The sequence below is a fragment of the Oncorhynchus keta genome, chromosome 14 (assembly GCF_023373465.1).
Source record: "Oncorhynchus keta strain PuntledgeMale-10-30-2019 chromosome 14, Oket_V2, whole genome shotgun sequence".
Taxonomy (NCBI): domain Eukaryota; kingdom Metazoa; phylum Chordata; class Actinopteri; order Salmoniformes; family Salmonidae; genus Oncorhynchus; species Oncorhynchus keta.
This window is the reverse complement of record NC_068434.1, coordinates 52,898,491-52,922,610: the sequence shown is the minus strand read 5'-3', so window position 1 is coordinate 52,922,610 and position 24,120 is coordinate 52,898,491. Positions and strand designations below refer to the sequence as shown.

Sequence of the window (24,120 nt, the reverse complement as noted above, 5' to 3'; positions counted from 1 at the left end):
TAGTGAAGGCCAAGTGCACGACTTTTGTGGAAATGTTTATTCATATTTTTATTTTTATCCTGATTCTTTGCAGGGTGCTGCAGCACCCTCAGCACCCATACTCTACTATGTGCCAAATGTCCATTGTCAAGATGTAGTTTGTTTAATAGAGCTTGCTTATTACTCTAAAGAGAAAATACAGATTACGTGTTGGTTTGTTTGTTATTTATTGTGACGTATTCATGCACTGTCAGAGTGGTTGGGTTAAATGCGGAAGACACATCGTATAATGTTATGTTTTTGTTGATGTTGTGTAATATGGATGTTTTCCCCCTTAAGTTGTAATATATGTATAATTGAAAGAAACCTGTGCCTTGTGCCATATTAACAATATACTATAAAATGCATAACCAGCAATTGTATAGCATTTTTATTTTGTGTGAATAGTTCACAGTTTTACATAGGCTCTACCTCATGGTAACCCATGTTACCATGAGACCCATGTTGTCTTGTTCCCATTCGTGCCAGGATACTATCAATATAATAGCTTATGCAATTACTCAGTAATAATACATTTTCAACATCATGACGTCCTCCCCAGATCATTTACTGACCTTAGATCAGTTTCCAGGGGCAACTTCATGCTACTCACACCATCAACAGGCTGCCATTGGACAGATTTTGTCCTGAAGGCTGCTTTACCACAGTGCCCTCTAGTGTCCCCCCATCTCATACTCAAACAACCAGACGGGCTCAATACTGAGCCCGTCAGCTGACAATGACAGTGCCCAATGTTAATATCATAACTACTTCTGACTCATTCCTAGATGCCAACTCAGTCAGTCAGCGTGGACTGTGAATGAACACCGGTCTGCAGGAACAGAGGCTACAAGAACCTTCAACATTAGACCTGTACTTTTACTAGTATCATTAACTTGAGAGAGGTTAGAGGATGCACTGCGCTATATCCTGGTTTATTCATGTGCTTCTGTTCCTTTTAACTTCCTCTGTATATCTAAATGGATCCTGCTTGGAATCAGGTAAGACCTTTCTTGTATGAAGTCAAAGGTCAACTCAAAGTTGTATGGTATTGTAAGTGTACATAGCAATTAACAGTCAGATGAAATGTATGATCTACACAGCAACAGATGGGATTGTTAAATTGAGAGCATGCCTATAAGTGAGCTAGCTATATGTTGTTTTAGCAGGCAGTAAACCTCCTCAGCCAATAATCGCTGAGCTGCGGGCTAATGTTGCTACACAGAGCCTTGTGGTGAAGTGGCTGGTCAATCACACTGGTTTATCAAGGGAAAGCGGTGATACTTATGAAATACAGGTCGGACGCACTGACAACCTCACTATCGTTCACAACGTGAGTAACAGTTCAGGCCATTTGTCCAATTAATTGATTATGTATGTGTTTGTTTCCAAGGAGAACCATTGTCTTGTATTACTGTGTACAGTGCATTCGGAAAGTATTTAGAACCCTTAACTTTTTTCACATTTCGTTACGTTACAGACTTATTTTAAAATTGATTGTTTTTCTCCCTCATCAATCTACACACAATTCCTCATAATGGCAATGCAAAAACAGGTTTTTAGATGGTTTGCAAATGTAAAAAAAATTATAATAATTAAATGAAGTATTACATTTACATAAGTATTCAGACCATTTACTCAGTACTTTATTAAAGCACCTTTGGCAGTGATTACAACCTCAATTCTTCTTGGGTGTGACACTACAAACTTGGAGCACCTGTATTTTGGGGGTTTCTACCATTCCTCTCTGCAGATCAATTTGTAAGTCGCTCTGGATAAGAGCGTCTGCTAAATGACTTAAATGTAAATGTAATGTAATGTGGAAAAAGGGAAGGGATTATTTTCCAAATCCACTGTATGTACACAGAAAAGGACTTGACAGCAAGACAATAAACAAAGACATGACAGTAGGACAATAAACATGACAAGACAGTTAAAATCAGTACTACCAGTGTTTCATTTCTGATTTGCATCATATAGAGCAAAGTGAGTAGCTGTCCTTTCGGTAGTAACTCCACGTTAACATGGACCTGGGTGTCTACTCTGCCTTTACAATGCGCTGACCATTCAATCAGAATACGACGTTTCTGCAGCCATGCAGACCCAAGTGACTGGAGCCAATGGAAGACAAATTATGGTGAGAAATGTAGTTGTTCATGTCTGTTAGAAAAGGCTATGCTTCTAACACTTGTCATGTTATCAGATCTGTGTGCGTTGCCATTTTTAAGAAAGAAGACCTCTTCCTTTTCCTCTTCTCTTTGTAACTATCATCTCATCAAAGTTGCTCAATCAAGACTCTTGCTAGAGGCTGGGGATTTTTACTTGATTAATTGTGTCATTTTTATGTAAAAGAGGCTAAACTAGTAAAGTTTAACCTCATCCCCAGGCTTATTTCACAGATGAATTGGACTGAAGTTTCATATTGTAACTTCAAATGTTTGTTTTGGGTATGCTTGGAAATAGTACAAAAATAAAATCATGTTAATTGGTGAAACAACAGACATGATAGGCCCAGGTCAAGCAACCATACAGCAGATAGGGTCACATACCTGCTCACTGCAGCCTTGAATAATGAGATATAGACTTGATTATGTCATGTTTAAAATCACATGGGTACATACATCATTCATATCAATATTTGTTACATTTGAATAAACATTTTAGGAAGAGTAGCCTCAATTGGACCCCTAATAATCTATATCTCCAACTTCCCCAACCAGGTGCCCAAGACACAGTGGACAGAGTTTGGAAAAAGACCAAGATGTTTCCCTACCAGCAGGTGTTAAAGGAGGGCTCCACTATCTTGTTCTGCTGTGTCCCTCCTAGAGGCATCCATGTCACCAATATGACCTTCAACTCCACCACCAGCTACCCCCTGATCAACATCACTCACAGAGTCACAGCCATTGCTGTCCACAACCTAAACATCTCACAAGCATCCGGCTCCGGGGTGTACTCCTGGTGTGAGGATACAACAGAGAAGAGGAACAACTACTGCTCCAACTTCATCAGCTGTTAGTATGGAGGAGTGTTTTCTCTCCCATCTTGACCTCTGTCATAAGGCCTTCATAGCAATGTTATAGCAGATTTAACAAACGTTAAAGCACTTGACATTCTCCTAGGCATACGTTAGCCGGGTCATTGTGGTGCCTTTTGGACCTCCTAACTTTTACGGAAAAATTATAAATACAATATATACAGTGCCTTGCGAAAGTATTCGGCCCCCTTGAACTTTGCGACCTTTTGCCACATTTCAGGCTTCAAACATAAAGATATAAAACTGTATTTTTTTGTGAAGAATCAACAACAAGTGGGACATAATCATGAAGTGGAATGACATCTATTGGATATTTCAAACTTTTTTAACAAACCAAAAACTGAAAAATTAGGCGTGCAAAATTATTCAGCCCCCTTAAGTTAATACTTAAGGTTGCAGCTGTAAGTCGCTTGGGGTATGTTTCTATCAGTTTTGCACATTTTTTCCCATTCCTCCTTGCAAAACAGCTCAAGCTCAGTGAGGTTGGATGGAGAGCATTTGTGAACAGCAGTTTTCAGTTCTTTCCACAGATTCTCGATTGGATTCAGGTCTGGACTTTGACTTGGCCATTCTAACACCTGGATATGTTTATTTTTTAACCATTCCATTGTAGATTTTGCTTTATGTTTTGGATCATTGTCTTGTTGGAAGACAAATCTCTGTCCCAGTCTCAGGTCTTTTGCAGACTCCATCAGGTTTTCTTCCAGAATGGTCCTGTATTTGGCTCCATCCATCTTCCCATCAATTTTAACCATCTTCCCTGTCCCTGCTGAAGAAAAGCAGGCCCAAACCATGATGCTGCCACCACCATGTTTGACAGTGGGGATGGTGTGTTCAGGGTGATGAGCTGTGTTGCTTTTACGCCAAACATAACGTTTTGCATTGTTGCCAAAAAGTTCAATTTTGGTTTCATCTGACCAGAGCACCTTCTTCCACATGTTTGGTGTGTCTCCCAGGTGGCTTGTGGCAAACTTTAAACAACACTTTTTATGGATATCTTTAAGAAATGGCTTTCTTCTTGCCACTGTTCCATAAAGGCCAGATTTGTGCAATATACGACTGATTGTTGTCCTATGGACAGAGTGTCCCACCTCAGCTGTAGATCTCTGCAGTTCATCCAGAGTGATCATGGGCCTCTTGGCTGCATCTCTGATCAGTCTTCTCCTTGTATGAGCTGAAAGTTTAGAGGGACGGCCAGGTCTTGGTAGATTTGCAGTGGTCTGATACTCCTTCCATTTCAATATTATCGCTTGCACAGTGCTCCTTGGGATGTTTAAAGCTTGGGAAATCTTTTGTATCCAAATCCGGCTTTAAACTTCTTCACAACAGTATCTCGGACCTGCCTGGTGTGTTCCTTGTTCTTCATGATGCTCTCTGCGCTTGTAACGGACCTCTGAGACTATCACAGTGCAGGTGCATTTATACGGAGACTTGATTACACACAGGTGGATTGTATTTATCATCATTAGTCATTTAGGTCAACATTGGACCATTCAGAGATCCTCACTGAACTTCTGGAGAGAGTATGCTGCACTGAAAGTAAAGGGGCTGAATCATTTTGCCCGCCCAATTTATCAGTTTTTGATTTGTTAAAAAAGTTTGAAATATCCAATAAATGTCGTTCCACTTCATGATTGTGTCCCACTTGTTGTTGATTCTTCACAAAATAATACAGTTTTATATCTTTGTTTGAAGCCTGAAATGTGGCAAAAGGTCGCAAAGTTCAAGGGGGGCGAATACTTTCGCAAGGCACTGTATAAAAAGAAAATATTCAGCCCGAGAATTGAACCCTGTGGTACCCCCATAGAGACTGCCAGAGGTCCGGACAACAGGCCCTCCGATTTGACACACAGAACTCTGCCTGTGAAGTAGTTGGTGAACCAGGCGAGGCAGTCATTTGAGAAAACAAGGCTATTCAGTCTGCCGATACGAATACGTTGATTGACAGAGTCGAAAGCCTTGGCCAGGTCGATGAAGACGGCTGCACAGTACTGTCTTTTATTGATGGTGGTTATGAAATCGTTTAGTACCTTCAGCGTGGCTGATCTCAGACGATATGAAAGAGAGGTTGAACAGACCGGTAATAGAGATTGCAACAATGCCAGGGATAATTTTAGACGGAGAGGGTCCAGATTTTCTTGCCCTGCTGATTTGTACAGGTCCAGGTTTTGCAGCTCTTTCAGAACATCTGCTATCTGGTTTTGGGTGAAGGAGAAACTGGGGAGGCTCGGACAAGTTGCTGCAGGGGGTGCGGAGCTGTTGACCGGGGTTGGGGTAGCCAGGTGGAAAGCATGGCCAGCCGTAGAGAAATGCTTATTGAAATTTTCGATTATCATGGATTTATCAGTGGTGATCATGTTACCTATAGCCTCAGTACAGTGGGCAGCTGGAAGGAGGTACTCTTGTTCTCCATGGACTTTACAGTGTTCCAAAACATTTTGGACTTAGAGCTAGAGGATGCGAAATACTGTTTAAAAAAGCTAGCCTTTGCTTTCCTGACTGACTGCGTGTATTGTTTTCTGACTTCCATCAACAGTTGCATATCACGGGGACTATCCGATGCTATCGCAGTCCGCCACAGGATGTTTTTGTGCTGGTCAATGGCAGTCAGGTCTGGAGTGAACCAAGGGCTATATCTGTTCTTAGTTATACATGTTTTGAAAGGGGCATGCTTATTTAAGATGGTGAGGAAATTACTTTTAAAGAACGACCAGGCATAGTCTACTGACAGGATGAGGTCAATATCCTTCCAGGATACCAGGGCCAGGTCGATTAGAAAGGCCTGCTCGCAGAAGTGTTTTGGGGAGCATTTGTTTTGGGGGCATCTCACACAAATTAATTTGTGTATAGATTATAGGACTGCTGGGGTGTTAAGCATATCCCAGTTTAGGTCACCTAACAGAACGACTGGTCATCTCGTGCGTTGGGGACAGAGAATAGGGAATGGGGCGTCAGGGTAGCCTAGTGGTTAGAGTGTTGGACTAGTAACCAAAAGGTTGCAAGCTCAAATCCCTGAGCTGACAACGTACAAATCTGTCGTTCTGCCCCTGAACAGGCAGTAACCCCACTGTTCCTAGGCCGTCATTGAAAATAAGAATTTGTTCTTAACTGACTTGCCTAGTTGAATAAATAAAAAATAAAAGGAGCAGATTTCTGGGCATGGTAGAATCGATTCAGGGCATAATGTGCAGACGGGTATGGTGGGGTGCGGGTACAGTGGAGGTTAGCCCAGGCACTGAGTGATGATAAGAGAGGTTGCATCTCTGGACACGCTGGCAGTAAACTAAAACAATGATAATTATCCTAAACAACAGCATACAAGGCATATAGACTGAGAGAGACATAAAGCGAGGCATAAAGCAATCACAGATGTTGATTGGGTGAGCTAGCTAAGACAACAACGGGTAAGACAACAACAGATTATTGTAGTTGTAGTAATTTTGTTTGCTAGCCGAGAGATGCGCCTGGCTCGCGGCTAACTGGTGCTAGCTTGGGGCAGGGGCGTCACAGCCACTCGGTAGCAGCTCGCTAGCAGCGATGGTCCGATGCAAATGTCCAGAGATTCTGGCCGTGTTGGGGGTAGAGTCCGGGAGGCAACGGCTGAGTAGCCGGGTGATCACAGAGCAGGCCGGGTGGTGGGCCTGGCTCAGGGCTAGCTTCGGGGCTGGGTCACTCGGTGGCAGCTAGCTAGCTGTGATGATCAGGAATAATGGTCCAGGGTTTACGGCAGGAATTCGGCGTTGTATTGGAGACAAACTGTCCGAGGCTGGCAGGTATTATCCAGGCTAAAAAAACGTCTGGTGCCAGTGCAGAAGGTAAAGGACGCTAGCAATGGCTAACAATGAGTAAATAGCTAGTAGCTAATTAACTGGTTAGCCTCTGATGGCTAGCTTCTGATTGAGGTTCTGGCTATAAGGTCTTTAAAAAATAGCGGATCCGTGTCACATTGAGTGAGGCAGGTTACCGGAAGGTATATTTAATTGAAAAATGGAAAAGAGATTGAAAAATAAATTGAAATATATACAAAAAATGGTTTGCTTATTCCGTAAAGTTTGCATTAAGGAGAGGTATATCTATAATTCCATGTGTATAACAGTATTTCTGTTGAATGATGTGACTATACAAAATCACTGGATGTTTTTGGAACTAGTGAATGTAACGCGCCAATGTAAACTCATATTTTGATAAATATGAACTTTATCAAACAAAACATACATGTATTGTGTAACATGAAGTCCTATGAGTGTCATCTGATGAAGATCATCAAAGGTTAGTGATTAATTGTATCTTTATTTGTGCTTTTTGTGACTGCCATCTTTGGCTGGAAAAAAATGGCTGTGTTTATTGTCGTTTGGTGGTGACCTAACATAATCGTTTGTGGTGCTTTTGCTGTAAAGCATATTTGAATCGGACACTGTGTTGGGATTAACAACCAGATAACCTTTAAAATGGTATAAAATACATGTATGTTAGAGGAATTGTAATTATGAGACTTTTGATGTTTTGAATTTGGCGCCCTGCACTTTCACTGGCTGTTGTCATATCGATCCCGTTAATGGGATTTCAGCCCTAAGAAGTGTTAAGAGAGCTAGCTAGCTACATGTCTAAACAAAAGACATCCCATCAAGTTAGCCAGTTGTGTCTGGGGGTGATTACAGCCATCTATTGTATTCATGGACATGTGTACATGTCTAAACAATAGTGACCTATCCATTTAGCTAGATGTGGCTGGGGGGTGGTTATAGCATTTCTTTCACATGACCAATCAATGTCTGGGTAAGCATCATCTAATAATTATAAAATATTTATATCATATTTTTATCTGGACACTTTCAAAATCAGATTAGGATATAGGCCAAGGACTACATAAAGTATATTTTTACCTTAAAGCACTTTTAGTCTGGAAAGCTTTGGATGTTTAATACACTACCTTCGTCACTCTGTTTAGCCTGACATGAATCCTTAAAGAGATGGGTGGGGATAAGTCTTCAGAGGGTGTTAACAATGCTGAATAGGTGTAAACAAAGAGGAGCTTTCCGGTAGATGTACCAAAACATTCAAGGGGGGCTATTTTTTTATTAAAGGATTTACTACAAACTAACAGGGTGGAAAGTGAAATCAAAGACACACAGAAAATCAATAATAAATACAATAATCATGAAAAAAGGATAATAAGAGAGATTTTAAGTAGGATTATAAAAAATGAAGAAAGATTTTGAATATTATATTTTGAATGGCTTATTTCTCATAATTTAGAAGTTGATGAATAGCGGGGTACGTGGCAAAAATGCCTTCGTCCACTAAAAACAAAATGCATCAAATTCTATTTGAGATCCATAGCTTTATGTTTTATGCTGAACGACACCCAATGTTATATTTAAAGGCCTTTGGAATCCACATTTACACTAAATAAGAGGTGATATTGCCTGGGGACAGAAAAGGCACTGGATTGAAGGAATGACCTAGTCAAGTAAATATGTTTCATGACTGTGTTAAGTCAGTTGCTCCATTCTAATTCCACATACGCCAATGCAGGCGGTCTTTCCAAACAGCTCTTACACTAAAAGGGCATTATTATAATTTGCACAATTTCACAGTATTATTCTAACTTCATAGTTTGGATAAATATATACATACACAGGAAATCACGTTTTGACTGCACTGGGCCTTTAAGACAACTTAATTAAGCAAGAACATACATTTTCTTCAAAAAAAAAAAATTCTAGTTCACCTCACCACTACTTTATGTTTGTGATCTAGTTTCTCCCCAGAGGCCGGAGAACCTGAGCTGCGGGACTGAGGACCTGAGAACTGTTATCTGCACCTGGAACCCTGGTAGACCTGCTAACCTGTATGAACCCTACAAACGCACACACACCCTTCACATAAAGTGAGTCCACACACACGCACATACACACACACAAACTTGTATAGCTCCACCCACCAGCTTCCTCTGGTGTTCTCTCTCTCAACAGATAATTAGCACGTGGAGGCATAATGATCATACTGTGTCAGATACTCTTACCTCTCTCGCCACTGTGTTTGTGCAGGAACACTGTTGAGGATCCTATCAAGTGTGGTGAGTGGTTCTGCAGGTTCCAGGCTGTCCCAGGCTTAGAGTGGTATCATGTCTCAGTGATAGTCAAAAACCAGCTAGGAGAGGAGAAACAAAGCTACAGCTTCAACATCACTGACAGAGGTGAGGACAGGAAATACTGAGATAAATGTCATACAGGCTAACATTCGATGAGTAATGTTGGTGTGCACCCACAACATTGGAAAAAAGTCTCCATTTGCTCCTATACCACCGTTAGTGTCACAATGTTTTGATCATCAGTGGTATCTAGATATATTGTATTTGCATGCTGTGTGTGTGAAGTATTCCCAGTTCCAGAGGGAGTGAAAGTGAGTCCAGGGGTGACAGAAGCCAATGTGTCCTGGGTTGTGAGGGGGAACCTGTCTGGGGTGGAGCTCTTCTGCCAGGTCACAGCAGACCCAGTAGAGCCTAGGAGGCCGACACACCTGGCTGCAGCAGCAGACCTACAGAGCACATCCATGGTGAGAAAAACAATAATTGACAGGTGACAAAATGTAATTATCAATATAGCTCACACTAGCTCATCAGCTCAACTGTTTTCCATTGCAAAATGTTTTGCTGCAGTTTGCATTAATGAATGTTCCACATGGGTCTGATATAAACCCAGTGACATTCTGTCTTGTGGCTGTGTTAGCATCAGGTGTGCAATGGAGGCTCGGACGAACGTTGTGATGTCAGCCTGGAGCAGCTCTCGCCCAACACCCGTTATGCCACCAGGGTGCGCTGTGCTGTGAGAGGGAACCTAGAGGGAGAGTGGACACAACCCACGCACTTCACTACCTGTGAGTCCTATCATAGTGGAGTGGTGAAGTTATTTATTTTTGAAGGTTTATTGATGGGTTGATGAACCCACTTCCTGCTTCTTTGTGCAGACCCCCTGGTGAGGCTGGATGTGTGGAGGAGGGTCAGATTGCTGTCCCATGGTCAGCGCAACGTCACTCTGCTCTGGACCCCGGTGAGGCCTTACTGCTGGATGAGATGAAGGAGAGGAGACAAGGAGAGAAAGACAGTTCAGATTATTGGTTTATTGAGTGTTGAACGCGGTCTTACATTGTGCTGATCAAATCTCAGCACATGAACATCTCTCTCTTTCTCCTCAGCAATTAAGTGGCTCGGCATCTAGTGTTAAAATCCAGGGCTACAAGGTACGCTGGAGGCAGGAGGGGTGCCAGTGGATCCTGTGGAAGGACAGAGAGCAGACACAGACTGAGATCTCCATTGGCCCAGGGCAATGTGACATGATCATCCAGGCTGTTATTCAGCCTGGCTCCTCCCCCCCAGGCCACATCACCATACCTCCGGTGGAGAGAATAGGTCAGTTATCAACACCTGTGGCAATAGAGGGCTCGCAGTTGCGTCACAAATCAACTAGCAAACACACCAGGCGCCATGTTGGATGACCAGAGTCAATATGATGGTAGTCCTCCAATCGTCTACAGAATGGCTGCGTTTTGCTACCACCGGAAATTTCTGGAAGATTGCCTTTTATTTAATCTCTCTAAGGACCCGCAGAAAACAGAAGCAGTGGGAGAACCTATTCAAGTAAGTAAATATATATATTTTTTAAAACTATGTATTATAAGATAGCTACAGGAACTTAATGTGTAGGCTAACCCAAATGAGCTGTTAGCTTTACATGCAGCATAGCTAGCTAAGTGAATTAAATATCACCATCGAACAATGAGCTTATCATTGTAACTTAAAAACACAAGCTGGAAATGCATTTGTAGCTTGGTAGCTAGCTAGCTAACAGCCACTGGATAGGGTGAAAGGATTAGCTAGCAGTTCCAGCTGTCAAAGAAGGTTGAGTAGGCTACTCTGGATAGGGGGGGTACCTTTGTGGGAGGACGTTACGAAATAATGATCCACTTCCAGTCCCTAGTGAGAAACTATAAGGACGAGAGATATAGAAACATTCAGTACTGTATAATATGAGTATAATGCAGTCTGTTTCTTTATGATGTTTTCTGTCCTCAGATACAAAGCACTGATACAATGTTTTCTGTCTTCAGATACAAAGCACCTCAGATACAAAGCACTCTTCACCCTGTCGGTGAAGAGGTCCCAATGAATGTCCCAAGAGAATAAAGGGACATCCTTGTATACCAAGGGTTACATGTGTACCTATGTTAGCAAATTGTGTAAACGAAAATACAGTTCTAAAGTCTGGAGCAGGTCAACCCTGCTGGGTGTGCAAGCTTGGGTTCCAGCTCCGCACTAACACACCTGATTCAGTTTATCAAACCTAAAAGGGTTGATTATCAAGTGTGCTATTTCTGGGCTGAAATAGAAGTATGCTCATCAAGTAGATCAGGGAGAGAGGTTGGCCACATCTGGTATTGACTTTCTTTGGTAACACTTTATCATGGTCATAGCCATGTCATAATATGTCATAACAGCTGACATAACTTGTCATAACCTGTCAAAATATGGTCATAACACTCTCATTTGACATATAGTGCCAGTCATGATGACAGCTTTGCATACTCTTGGCATTCTTTCAACCAGCTTCATGAGGAATGATTTTCCAACGGTCTTGAAGGAGTTCCCACATATGCTGAGCACTTATTGGCTGCTTTTCCTTCACTATGCGGTCAAACTCATCCCAAACCATCTCAATTGGGTTTTGGTCGGGTGATTGTGAAGGCCAGGTCATCTGACGTAGCACTCAATCACTCTACTTATTGGTCAAATAGCCCTTACACAGCCTGGGGGTGTGTTTTGGGTCATTGTCCTGTGCAAATCAAATAATAGTCCCACTAAGCTCAAACCAGATGAGATGGCGTATCGCTGCAGAATGCTATGGTAGCCATGCTGGTTAAGCGTACCTTGAGTTCTAAATAAATCACAGACAGTGTCACCAGCAAAGCACCCCCACACTATCACACCTCCTCCTCCTTGCTTCATGGTGGGAACCACACATGTGGAGATCATCCGTTCACCTACTCTGCGTCTGACAAAGACACGGAGGATGGATCCAAAAATCTCAAATTTGGACTCATGTGACCAAAGGACAGATTTCCACCTGTCTAATGTCCATTGCTCGTGTTTCTTGAGCCAAGCAAGTCTCTTCTTCTTATTGGTGTCCTTTAGTAGTGGTTTCTTTGCTGCAATTCGACCATGAAGGCCTCCTCTGAACAGTTGATGCTGAGATGTGTCTGTTATTTGAACTCTGTGAAGCATTTATTTGGGTTGCAATCTGAGGTGCATTCAACTCTAATGAATGTATCCTATGCAGCAGAGGTAACTCTGGGTCTTCCTTTCCTTTGGCGGTCCTCATGAGAGACAGTTTCATCATAGCACTTGGTAGTTTTTGCGACTGTACTTGAAGAAACTTTCAAAGTTCTTGAAATGTTCCGTATTGACTGACCTTCATGTCTTCAAGTAATGATGGACTGTCGTTTCTCTTTGCTTATATGAGCTGTTCTTGCCGTATGTACTTTCTGCTCCATTGAAGGCTATTTTCTGTATACCACCCCTACCATGTCACAACACAACTGATTGGCTCAAACGCATTAAGAAGGAAAGAAATTCCACAAATTAACTTGAAACAATGCACACCTGTTAATTGAAATGCATTCCAGGTTACTACCTCATGAAGCTGGTTGAGAGTGCAAGAGTGTCAAAGCTGTCATCAAGGCAAAGGGTGGCTCAAATATAAAATATGTTTTGATTTGTTCAAAACTTTTTTGGTTAATACATGATTCCATATGTGTTATTATTCTACAATGTAGAAAATCGTAAAAAAAATAAAGAAAAACCCTTGAATGAGTAGGTGTATCCAAACTTTTGACTGGCACTGTATATTGTTATTTTGTGGCTGGTTATGACACCTACATAAGAGTGTCAGAACCTACCAATGTAGTAATTCTATGGCTGGCTATGACACCTCCATACGTGTCAAAACCCACAAAACCTACCACACAAGGCAAAACATTCCATTACACCATAGCCTACTTGTCAACAGTATGTTTATGTCATATAACATTTTCTGAAATTATCATTGTAATTGCACATACAATGATGTCAGACATGCACCTACCCTAATGCTCTGTTGCTGATGACTGGGATGAATGTAGGAGCAGATTTCAGGAAACCCTCTTTTTTGACTGATACTATCATAAGGACATGTACGGGAGGCCTATCTCGCTAATATAATTATGATGGTCATAATGCTTCTTCATCAGAGTGCAACAAATGTTTGTTGTTGAATGTATGAATGCACAAGGCGAGACCCAAATGCAGACACAGGAGGGAGGTGGTTGGAGTCTTACAATGTTTATTAATTCAAAGGGGTAGGCAAGAGAATGGTCATGGACAGGCAAAAAGGTCAAAACCAGATCAGAGTCCAGGAGGAATAGAGTGGCGGGTAGGCAGGAGAACAGGAAAAACGCTGGTTGACTTGGAAACTTACAAGACGAATTGGCCCAGAGAGACAGGAAACACAGAGATAAATACACTGGGGAAAACAAGCGACACTTGGAGGGGGTGGAGACAATAACGAGGACAGGTCCAACTGATCAGGGTGTGATACCCCATGGAGCACTCGAGAGGAGAGAGTCCCGTGGCAGAACTGGGAAGAGTGTTCCGGGCATACTCCACCCAGACCAGTTAACGGCTCCAGGTAGTGGGGTTGGTTGAGACCAGGCACCTTAAGATGGTCTCCAGGTCTTGGTTGGCTCGCTCCGACTGACCATTAGTTTGGGGATGGAATCCGGATGACAGGCTGGCCAATGACCCAATAAGGGTGCAGAATGCCTTCCAGAACTGAGACGAGAACTGAGGATCCCGATCGGAGACCATGTCTACCCAGAGTCCATGGATCCGGAAGACATGCTGCACCATAAGCTGGGCCGTCTCCTTGGCAGAAGGTCGTTTGAGGAAAGGGATGAAATGGGCGGCCTTGGAGAATCGGTCGACTACCGTCAGAATGACAGTGTTGCCATCAGACGGAGGGAGCCCAGTGACAAAGTCCAGAGATATATGAGACCAGGGATGATGAGGAACCGGTAGTGGCTGTAGAAGGCCAGAAGGAGCTTGTCGTGGAGTCTTGTTTTGAGCACACACAGTGCATGCAGTGACGAAGGCAGAGACATCAGGAATCATTGTTGTTCCCAAACTGCCGTAGCCCAGGAGAGCGCCCTTCCCGACATTAGCGTAATTTTTTTTTTTTTTTTTTTTTTTTCACCAGTATGGGGATGAGGTAGGTAAAAATGGGTGGGCTATTTGCCGATAGACTATGTACAGCTGCAGCGATCGGTTAGCTGCTCAAATAGCAGATGTTTGAAGTTGGTGAGGGAGATAAAAGTCTCCAACTTCAGCGATTTTTGCAATTCGTTCCAGTCACAGGCAGCAGAGAACTGGAATGAACGGCGGCCAAATGAGGTGTTGGCTTTAGGGATGATCAGTGAGATACACCTGCTGGAGCGCGTGCTACGGATGGGTGTTGCCATCGTGACCAGTGAACTGAGATAAGGCGGAGCTTTACCTAGCATGGACTTGTAGATGACCTGGAGCCAGTGGGTCTGGCGACGAATATGTAGCGAGGGCCAGCCGACTAGAGCGTACAAGTCGCAGTGGTGGGTGGTATAAGGTGCTTTAGTGACAAAACGGATGGCACTGTGATAAACTGCATCCAGTTTGCTGAGTAGAGTGTTGGAAGCAATTTTGTAGATGACATCGCCGAAGTCGAGGATCGGTAGGATAGTCAGTTTTACTAGGGTAAGTTTGGCGGCGTGAGTGAAGGACGCTTTGTTGCGGAATAGAAAGCCGACTCTTGATTTGATTTTCGATTGGAGATGTTTGATATGAGTCTGGAAGGAGAGTTTACAGTCTAGCCATACACCTAGGTACTTATAGATGTCCACATATTCAAGGTTGGAACCATCCAGGGTGGTGATGCGGGTCAGGCGTGCGGGTGCAGGCAGCGAACGGTTGAAAAGCATGCATTTGGTTTTACTAGCGTTTAAGAGCAGTTGGAGGCCACGGAAGGAGTGTTGTATGGCATTGAAGCTCGTTTGGAGGTTAGATAGCACAGTGTCCAAGGACGGGCCGGAAGTATATAGAATGGTGTCGTCTGCGTAGAGGTGGATCAGGGAATCGCCCGCAGCAAGAGCAACATCATTGATATATACAGACAAAAGAGTCGGCCCGAGGATTGAACCCTGTGGCACCCCCATAGAGACTTCTAGAGGACCGGACAGCATGCCCTCCGATTTGACACACTGAACTCTGTCTGGGACTGTTCGATGCTATTGCAGTCCGCCACAGGATGTTTTTGTGCTGGTCGAGGGCAGTCAGGTCTGGAGTGAACCAAGGCCTATATCTGTTCTTAGTTCTGCATTTTTTGAACGGAGCATGCTTATCTAAAATGGTGAGGAGGTTACTTTTAAAGAATGACCAGGCATCCTCAACTGACAGGAGGAGGTCAATGTCCTTCCAGGATACCCGGGCCAGGTCGATTAGAAAGGCCTGCTCACAGAAGTGTTTTAGGGAGCGTTTGACAGTGATGAGGGGTGGTCGTTTGACTGCGGCTCCATAGCGGAAACAGGCAATGAGGCAGTGATCGCTGAGATCCTGGTTGAAGACAGCGGAGGTGTATTTGGAGGGCCAGTTGGTCAGGATGACGTTTGTGAGGGTGCCCTTGTTTACAGATTTAGGGTTGTACCTGGTGGGTTCCTTGATGATTTGTGTGAGATTGAGGGCATCTAGCTTAGATTGTAGGACTGCCGGGGTGTTAAGCATATCCCAGTTTAGGTCACCTAACAGAACAAACTCTGAAGCTAGATGGGGGGCAATCAATTCACAAATGGTGTCCAGGGCACAGCTGGGTGCTGAAGGGGGGTCGGTAGCAGGCGGCAACAGTGAGAGACTTATTTCTGGAGAAAGTAATTTTCAAGATTAGTAGTTCGAACTGTTTGGGTTTGGACCTGGAAAGTATGACATTACTTTGCAGGCTATCTCTGCAGTAGACTGCAACTCCTCCCCCTTTGGCAGTTCTATCTTGACGGAAGATGTTATAGTTGGGTATGGAAATCTCCGAATTTTTGGTTGCCTTCCTGAGCCAGGATTCAGACACGGCAAGGACATCAGGGTTAGCAGAGTGTGCTAAAGCAGTGAGTAAAACAAACTTAGGGAGGAGGCTTCTGATGTTGACATGCATGAAACCAAGGCTTTTTTGATCACAGAAGTCAACAAATGAGGGTGCCTGGGGACATGCAGGGCCTGGGTTTATCTCCACTTCACCCGCGGAACAGATGAGGAGTAGTATGAGGGTGCGGCTAAAGGCTATCAAAACTGGTCGCCTAGAGCGTTGGGGACAGAGAATGAAAGGAGCAGATTTCTGGGCATGGTAGAATATATTCAGGGCATAATGCGCAGACAGGGGTATGGTGGGGTGCGGGTACAGCGGAGGTAAGCCCAGGCACTGGGTGATGAAGAGAGAGGTTGTATCTCTGGACATGCTGATTGTAATGGGTGAGGTCACCGCATGTGTGGGAGTTGGGACAAAGGAGGTATCAGGGGTATGAAGAGTGGAACTAGGGGCTCCATTGTAAACTAAAACAATGATAACTAACCTGAACAACAGTATACAAGGCATATTGACATTTGAGAGAGACATACAGTAATCACAGGTGTTGAATTGGGAGAGCTAGCTAAAACAGTAGCTAAAACAGTAGGGGAGACAACAACAGCTAATCAGCTAGCACAACAACAGCAGGTAAAATTGCGTTGGCTAGGCAGGGAGGGTCGGATTAACTACACACAGAGCCTGAGTGCGGCTGGGGCCGACAGATAAAACATAAACAAGCAGAATGGAGTACCGTGATTAATGGACAGTCTAGCATGCATCAGCTATGTAAATCAAATCAAATCAAATCCAATTTTATTTGTCACATACAGATGTTAATGCGAGTGTAGCGAAATGCTTGTGCTTCTAGTTCTGACAATGCAGTGATAACCAACAAGTAATCTAACTAACAATTCCAAAACTACTGTCTTATACACAGTGTAAGGGGATAAAGAATATGTACATAAGGATATATGAATGAATGATGGTACAGAGCCAAGTGATCAGTGTCCAGGGGGGCAGCGGTGGGTGGGGCAGGGAAGCTGGACTGGCGAGTGTTATCCAGGTTAAAAAACAGTTAGCAGTGGCTAACAATGACTAAATAGCTTGTAGCTAGTTAGCTGGTTAGCTTCTGGAGGTTCTTGAGTGTGTTCTAAAAAATAAAATAATGGCGATTCCGTATCACATTGGGTGAGGCAGGTTACCGGAAGGTATAAACAAATTAAAAATCGAAAAGAGATAGAAAGTAAATATGGGTCCAGTGAGTGTTTGGGACGTGGCGATTCAGACGGTTCGCAGGCCTGTGCTAACAAGCTAACAGTTAGTAGGCCAGGGCTAAACAAGGTAGCAGTTAGCGGACCGGGGCTAAACAAGCGAGCAGTAAGCAGGCCGAATTAGCAAGCAAGGCGATAGCAAGGGCTAGATGGGGTGAGTTTGTTTATTCCTCTTCATGCGGTGACATCGATAGACCGGTCGTGGGTCCGGATATTGTAGCCCAGGAGTATGCTTCGGTGGTAGCACAGGAGCTCTGGCCGGGCTAGCTTCAAGCTAAGTGGGTGGAAACGCTAGCCAGGAGTAATCATCCGGGGTTGCGGTTAGCTAGATAGCTAGTTGTGAAGAATCCAGCTGAAAATGTTCCGTTTGCGGTGGGAATCCGGTGGGAATCCGGGGATAAAAAATAATAGGTCCGTTATGCTCTGGTTAGAGTCGCGTTGTTCGAACTGGTGAGAGCTTTCCGAGCTAAAGGTTAGCTGATGACCGGTTAGCTGAAGACCGCTAGCAATGGTTTGCTGACTGATAGCTGGTAGCTAGCTGGCTAGCTTCAGTTGAGAGGTTCCGGATCCAAAGTAGATATAGATACTTTAGAAGAAAATAGCTACATTGGGTGAGGCGGGTTGCAGGAGAGTATTTAGAAGTTGACGTTTAACAAAATGTTTTAAAAGATATGCGAAGAAAAATATGTTAAAAAAATATTTAAAAACTATATATACAAGGGACACGACAAGACGTTCGACAGCTACGCCATCTTGGGCTACCTTAGATCGGTCTGAAGAAAATGAAGATGGCTGTAGCTCAAAAATAAGCGAGCACTGAGAAAGAAAACCCTGGCAGGCACCAGGATTCCCCATATATCGTTCTGGACCACAGATAGGGAAAAATTGTTCAGTGCAACTGAATGTTTTTGGGACAATAATGTCCTCCTCCAGGGTAGATGGATGTCATATTGTACAATTTGTGTATCCCCTTTTCATAGGCCTAGATTACATGGTTGCATTCAATGACAAGGTTGTTTTAATTGATCTGTTGTCAGTGTCAAATCAAATCACATTTTATTTGTCACATGCGCCGAATACAACAGGTATACCTTACAGTGAAATGCTTACATACAAGCCCTTAACCAACCATGCAGTTATAACAAAAATACATGTTAAGTAAAAAAATATATATTAAAGAGCAGCAGTAAAATAACAGTAGAGAGGCTATATACAGGGGGTACCGGTCAAGAGTCAATCAATGTGCGGGTGCACCGGTTAATCGAGGTAATTGAGGTAATATGTACATGTAGGTAGAGTTAAAGTGACTATGCATAGCTAATAAACAGGGTAGCAGCAGTGTAAAGGGGGGAGGGGCAATGCAAATAGTCTGGGTTGTCAACAGAGTAGGCCTAGGCCTCTACCCTGTGATTTCCTGTATAAAATAATATTCTGCTAGTCATATAAAGTACATATAAAATACATATAAAGTATAGTAAAATTGCATGTTTATCAAACGCCACATTTTTCTTGTGCAAAGGAAAGAAACGACTCTGATATAGCCTGTAGGCCTGCACCACCAAGCTCTCAATTATGATTATCCAATCTACTCAATCAAGGAATAGTAGGAATAGTAGGCTTACATTAGTATGCAAGTGCAATGATAGATGCATGTAATGCTTTATTAAAAGGTTAATTTTTTGGGTGAAAAAGTTGCTTCCCCAAAACTTGAAACTCATGCACTGCCTATGTTTGAGACACATGCTAATAGCTAGACTACAAGCTTTCTAGCTAGCTAATTTTGGCTAACTTGGTCTTGTTTTTAACACCTGGTTAGCATAGCAGCTAACAATTAAACTTGAAATCAGACTTACCAGTGATGAAACGATTGGAGCAGACCCAGTAATGACAGCTGTCTGGGTTCAGGTCTTGACATGCAAAACAGTTTCTTTGCTTTTCTGACAGTTCTTGAGTCTTATCTCCTCGGTGTAAATTTTTTTATGCACTGTTATCATGCAATTTGGGGTAGCTACTCAGCTGTTGATGTCATAAGAATTCATGCGGTGGTCTTCCAACATGGCCGCCAGGAGGTACCATACGTCAACTGCAAGCCCTCTATACCTGCCTGCTTTGTGCCAACACCTGTTCCAAAACGGCTGTACCAACATATTTTCCAATTCTTGTGCTGATACCTGTGCTGATAACTGAGCCAACATTCTTGTCTTATTGCTGTTACAGTTGTACACAGGTTGCTCTTCTTTGGGCCTACAGCAGTTCTGTATGTGAGACTGTCTCTATCTCTCTTATTGTCTTTTGTCCAGAGTATCATTGGAATGCCACGCGTGTGAGTGGGAGTGCCAGCGGAGGCTTCCGCCTCATCTGGAAAGAGCAGGAAGGTGTCACTTGTGGGTACACTGTGGAGTGGTGCACAGTAGGAAGCGGAGTTTCCTGCACTCTGCAATGGAGGAGGGTGCCAGTGGGAAACACATCAGTGTCCCTACCAGCAGGTATCACACAACAGGTTTACACACACCACCATTACCCTTTTAGGTAACATCGTACATGAAGTCGCTGTGTAGTAATACTGTGATTACAGTAGTAACAAAGAAAAGGGAAAGTGTCCAAAATCAATTTAAACTTAAAACCTACTGGCACTACCTTTTTAGTTACAATATATATATTTTGCAGGGGATTTTAAAGCGGGTCATAGGTACACCTTTCATATATATGGCTGCACTGACGAAGGAGACAAACTACTGGGGATCCTCACTGGCTACTCCCAGGAACTCAGTGAGTGGGTTACGTTGTGATTATGTATTGTGACAAGTAAGAAATGGGTTGTGAAAGTGGTAGGGGATGTCTCTCTCTCTCATGTTCAACCCCTTCCCCTCTCTCTCTCTTCCTCCTTTCTCTCAACCTATAGAGCCTGTCCAGTCTCCCAGTCTGGTTGAGCCCATTCGAACAACTTCCTCTTCTGTGACACTGGAGTGGCATTACCATGAGGATGACCACTCTCACCCAGGGTTCATCACTGGTTACTTGGTAACCGTGCACAAGACAGGGTCTCAGAGGTCACCAGGTCATGTGCCAAGTGGGTATCATCAATGTCAACATGGGTAACAAGCAATTCAATTTAAAAGAAGTCGTGAAAGGATTTGTTCCTCTGACACAGTGTTTCCTGTATCTAGGTCATTTTACCAAGACGGTGGCAGACCCCCACAATAAGTCTCTAACCATAGTAGGACTGCAGGAGCACCAGAAGTACACCTTCCATCTGAGTGCACTCACTAATGTTGGACCAGGCCCGCATACTACTGTAACTGTCAAGACCCAGACAAACCGTGAGTCAAACTCCGGCTGGAGCACTCTAGGGGCAGGGGCAGACTGGGTCATATTGAAATGTATTAATTTAAACCTCTTAAACGTTAAGTCCCTTATATTGGGGACTTTGAGTGGTTCTGGACTGATTTCAGACCAACTTGTCTGTGTACAGAACGTTCTGTGAACGGCACAGCACACCGTGAAAGCTCTGGTTGTCCCGCTTCACATGCCGCTCTGTCATAAGTTATATGAAATGGTGCCAATTTTGCACTGTCACTACGTATGATCATATTTATTTGACAATTAAAAGAGAAGTGGAAATATTATAGTAAGTTATTTATAATTTGATTGTTACTATATTTAGAAAGCATTTCAATCATTTCATGCCCTATACCCCCACTTTTGTCGAAGAGGAAAAAATTCATATGGTGTACTTTGTGTCCTCAAAGTGAATACACCTCCGCAATGTATATATATTTTGTACCAGAAAGGAGAGATTTTGATCTTTCTGGCAGTACAATAATTACTAGGTATTGTTTATGGCTCTCTCAAGATAAATAATAACTTTTGGGTATGTCTATTTAGGTGGAATTCTATATCTTGACATAAAATTTTACCTGTAAAATAAAGCCTAATGTCCCGTAGGCACACAATTATGTGGTGTGTTGCTCACTCTTTTTAAATCTGAAAGCACATTTATATTTTAGATCATGACATTCTGAGCCCAGTAGTAATGACCCGGTGTTACAGTATGTGCTGCTGTGTCCTGTGACAGCCTCCATTCTCCTGGCTAAGATCTTAACTCCTCTCCTGCTGCTGTTGGGGCTCGCCATCCTCCTGTGTCTATTCTGGAAAATGTGAGACGCTTTAAACACTATCCATTATCACGTACAATTTATTATTCAAGATTTACATTGGTCCTCCATACCACTATGTCATCCTTAACAGTCAAAGTGTAATGTGAACCCTGTCTAACCTCCTCTGTGGCTATCCTCCAGGCTGAGGAGTTGTATAGTGGAGCTGTTTGGGTACCCGGCTGGGATGAACATCAAACCAATTGAACTGGACCGCCACATACATGAGGTACTGTGCAGTTCTGTACAGGCTTTCATATGTCTCATGTGTCTGAAGTTGATGAGTACTGCCTCTTTGTCCGTGGTGTTTTCTCTCATTTGGATTTACCTTAAACAGATGGCGATAAACAGATGTACAATATGTTATAGTCACAATTATTGTTTTGCAATCTGATAGAATGACTGTGCAACTTCTCGCCTGATTCCATTCATCCTCTATTATGTCCATCACATCTACAGACCAGTGAGATGCTGCGGTGTCTCAAGGTGGGGGACTGTGTCTGCAGTGACATAGAGATCCTGAGCGTCAGGCCAACCATGTCAGAGAGGATGCCTCTCATTCACCCCAAACTCCCCCGCCTTTCTTCCTCTTCCTCCACCATTCCCTCCTCTTCATTCTGCCCTGTGCACCCTTCCTCCTACTCTTTATCCATGTCTTCCTCCTTGCCCTCCCTCTCACCTTCCTGCCCATCCTTTTCTACTCAACACCTGCACCAAAAAGGGTACTGTCCACAGTCACCCACAGAAGTCTGGGATTGCTCAGTCCAGACAAGCCTCACCAACAGAAGTTATTTCCCCTCTGTGGGGGCGGAGCAATCCGTTGAGCTGAAACCAATCAGTCACAGACAGCAGTGACTTCTCCAGCTCACCAATCAAGCTCTCCAATCTCATCACCAGCGAGCCTTCTCCCGCAGTTACGACCAGGGGCATTATTGGAGAATATTGATGGATACATCACCACTGACTCATTAGTTAAGTCAATGACTGTATATATGAATGGACAAAGCCATTGATTACATGACACCATTCATTCCTATGTGAAGACTTAATAGCGCACTGAAGCCAAATTTAGTCAGTCATGTAGACAATACATGCTCAGTTTGAGCTACTCCTGGAAGTGACTTTGCTGGTTAGCTTAGTGCTGCCCCTCTCATTGAATAACTCAACTTGAAGCCCGACCGGTGTTGGCTGCCATTAGCAACTAAATTATACTTCTAAATCAAATTGTATTTGTCACATGCACCGAATACAACAGGTGTAGACTTTACCTTGAAATGCTTACTTATGAGCCCTTAACCAACAATTCAGTTAAAAAGTGAGAAAACAATGTAACGAAGAAAGAAAAAAATGGAAATAGTAACACAATAATAGAACATTAACGAGGATATACAGGGAGTACCGGTACCGAGTCAATGTGCAGGGGTATGAGGTAATTGAGATCAGTGGTGTAAAGTAGTACTTAAGTAGTTTTTGGGGGTATCTGTACCTTACTTCACTATTTATATTTTTGGCAACTTTTACTTTTACTTCACTACATTCCAATAGAAACAAATGTACTTTTTACTCCATGCATTTTCCCTGACACCCAAAAGTACGTGTCACATTTTGACAGGAAAATGGTCCAATTCACACACTTATCAAGAGAACATTCCTGGTCATCCCTAATGCCTCTGATCTGGCGGACTCACCAAACACAAATGTTTTGTTTGTAAATTATGTATGAGTGTTGGAGTGTGCCCCTGGCTATCTGTCAACAAAAATAAATTGTGCAGTCTGTTTTGCTGAATATAAGGAACTTGAAATGATTTGTACTTTTATTTTTTGATATATTTTCGTGATTACTTTTACTTTTGATGCTAAAGTATATTTAAAACCAAATACTTTTAGACTTTTACTAAAGTAGTATTTTACTGGGTGACTTTCACTTTTACTTTAGTCATTTTCTAGTAAGGTATCTTTACTTATACTCAAGTATGACATTTGAGTACTTTCTCCACCACTGATTGAGATATGTAAATGTAGGTAAGGGTAAAAGTGTCTAGGCAATCAGGATAGATAATAAACAGCATAGCAGCAGCGTATATGAAGAGAGTGAAAGTGTGTCTAAATGTGTGTCTGTGTGGCATCAATATGTATGTGTGTGTGAGCGAGCGTGTGTGTGTGTGTGTGTGTCTTGGAGTGTCAGTGTAGTAGGTGTGAGTGTGTACAGAGCCAGTGTAAGAATGTCAGTGCTAAGTAAAGGGGGGTATAATGCAAATAGTCTGGGTTTCCCATTTGAATAACAGTCTTAGAATCAGATCAGGAGCCTGGGCCAATTGTGCACTGCCCTATGGGACTCCCGATAACGGCCGGTTGTGATACAGGCCGGGATCGAAACCCGGGTCTGTAGAGACGGCTCTAGCACCTCTGCGCCATTCGGGAGGCTCCGGGAAAGAAGATGTATGTGCTTCAGCACTCTGTGGTCCCGTTCT

At 43.1% G+C, this 24,120-nt stretch overlaps 1 protein-coding gene across 5 annotated transcripts; it reads left to right on the top strand.

The window, feature by feature from the left end:
- Positions 1 to 735: 735 nt before the first annotated feature.
- Positions 736 to 23,440, top strand: osmr (oncostatin M receptor). Of its 5 annotated transcripts, none has more exons than XM_035786466.2 (17): positions 736 to 1,019; positions 1,185 to 1,351; positions 1,999 to 2,155; positions 2,739 to 3,032; positions 8,816 to 8,945; positions 9,106 to 9,254; positions 9,435 to 9,613; positions 9,793 to 9,934; positions 10,025 to 10,107; positions 10,253 to 10,466; positions 19,796 to 19,981; positions 20,163 to 20,264; positions 20,398 to 20,565; positions 20,663 to 20,815; positions 21,571 to 21,652; positions 21,794 to 21,878; positions 22,109 to 23,440. In XM_035786466.2, the coding sequence occupies exons 1-17, from the start codon at positions 932 to 934 to the stop codon at positions 22,502 to 22,504; spliced, it is 2,775 nt and encodes a 924-aa protein (XP_035642359.1). In that variant the 5' UTR covers positions 736 to 931; the 3' UTR covers positions 22,505 to 23,440. The 5 variants fall into 5 exon arrangements, with proteins under 5 accessions (XP_035642359.1, XP_035642358.1, XP_035642356.1 ...); XM_035786465.2 differs by having other exon boundaries at positions 739 to 1,019; positions 1,188 to 1,351; positions 9,787 to 9,934; XM_035786463.2 differs by having other exon boundaries at positions 739 to 1,019; positions 9,787 to 9,934.
- The last annotated feature ends 680 nt before the right edge of the window (positions 23,441 to 24,120 follow it).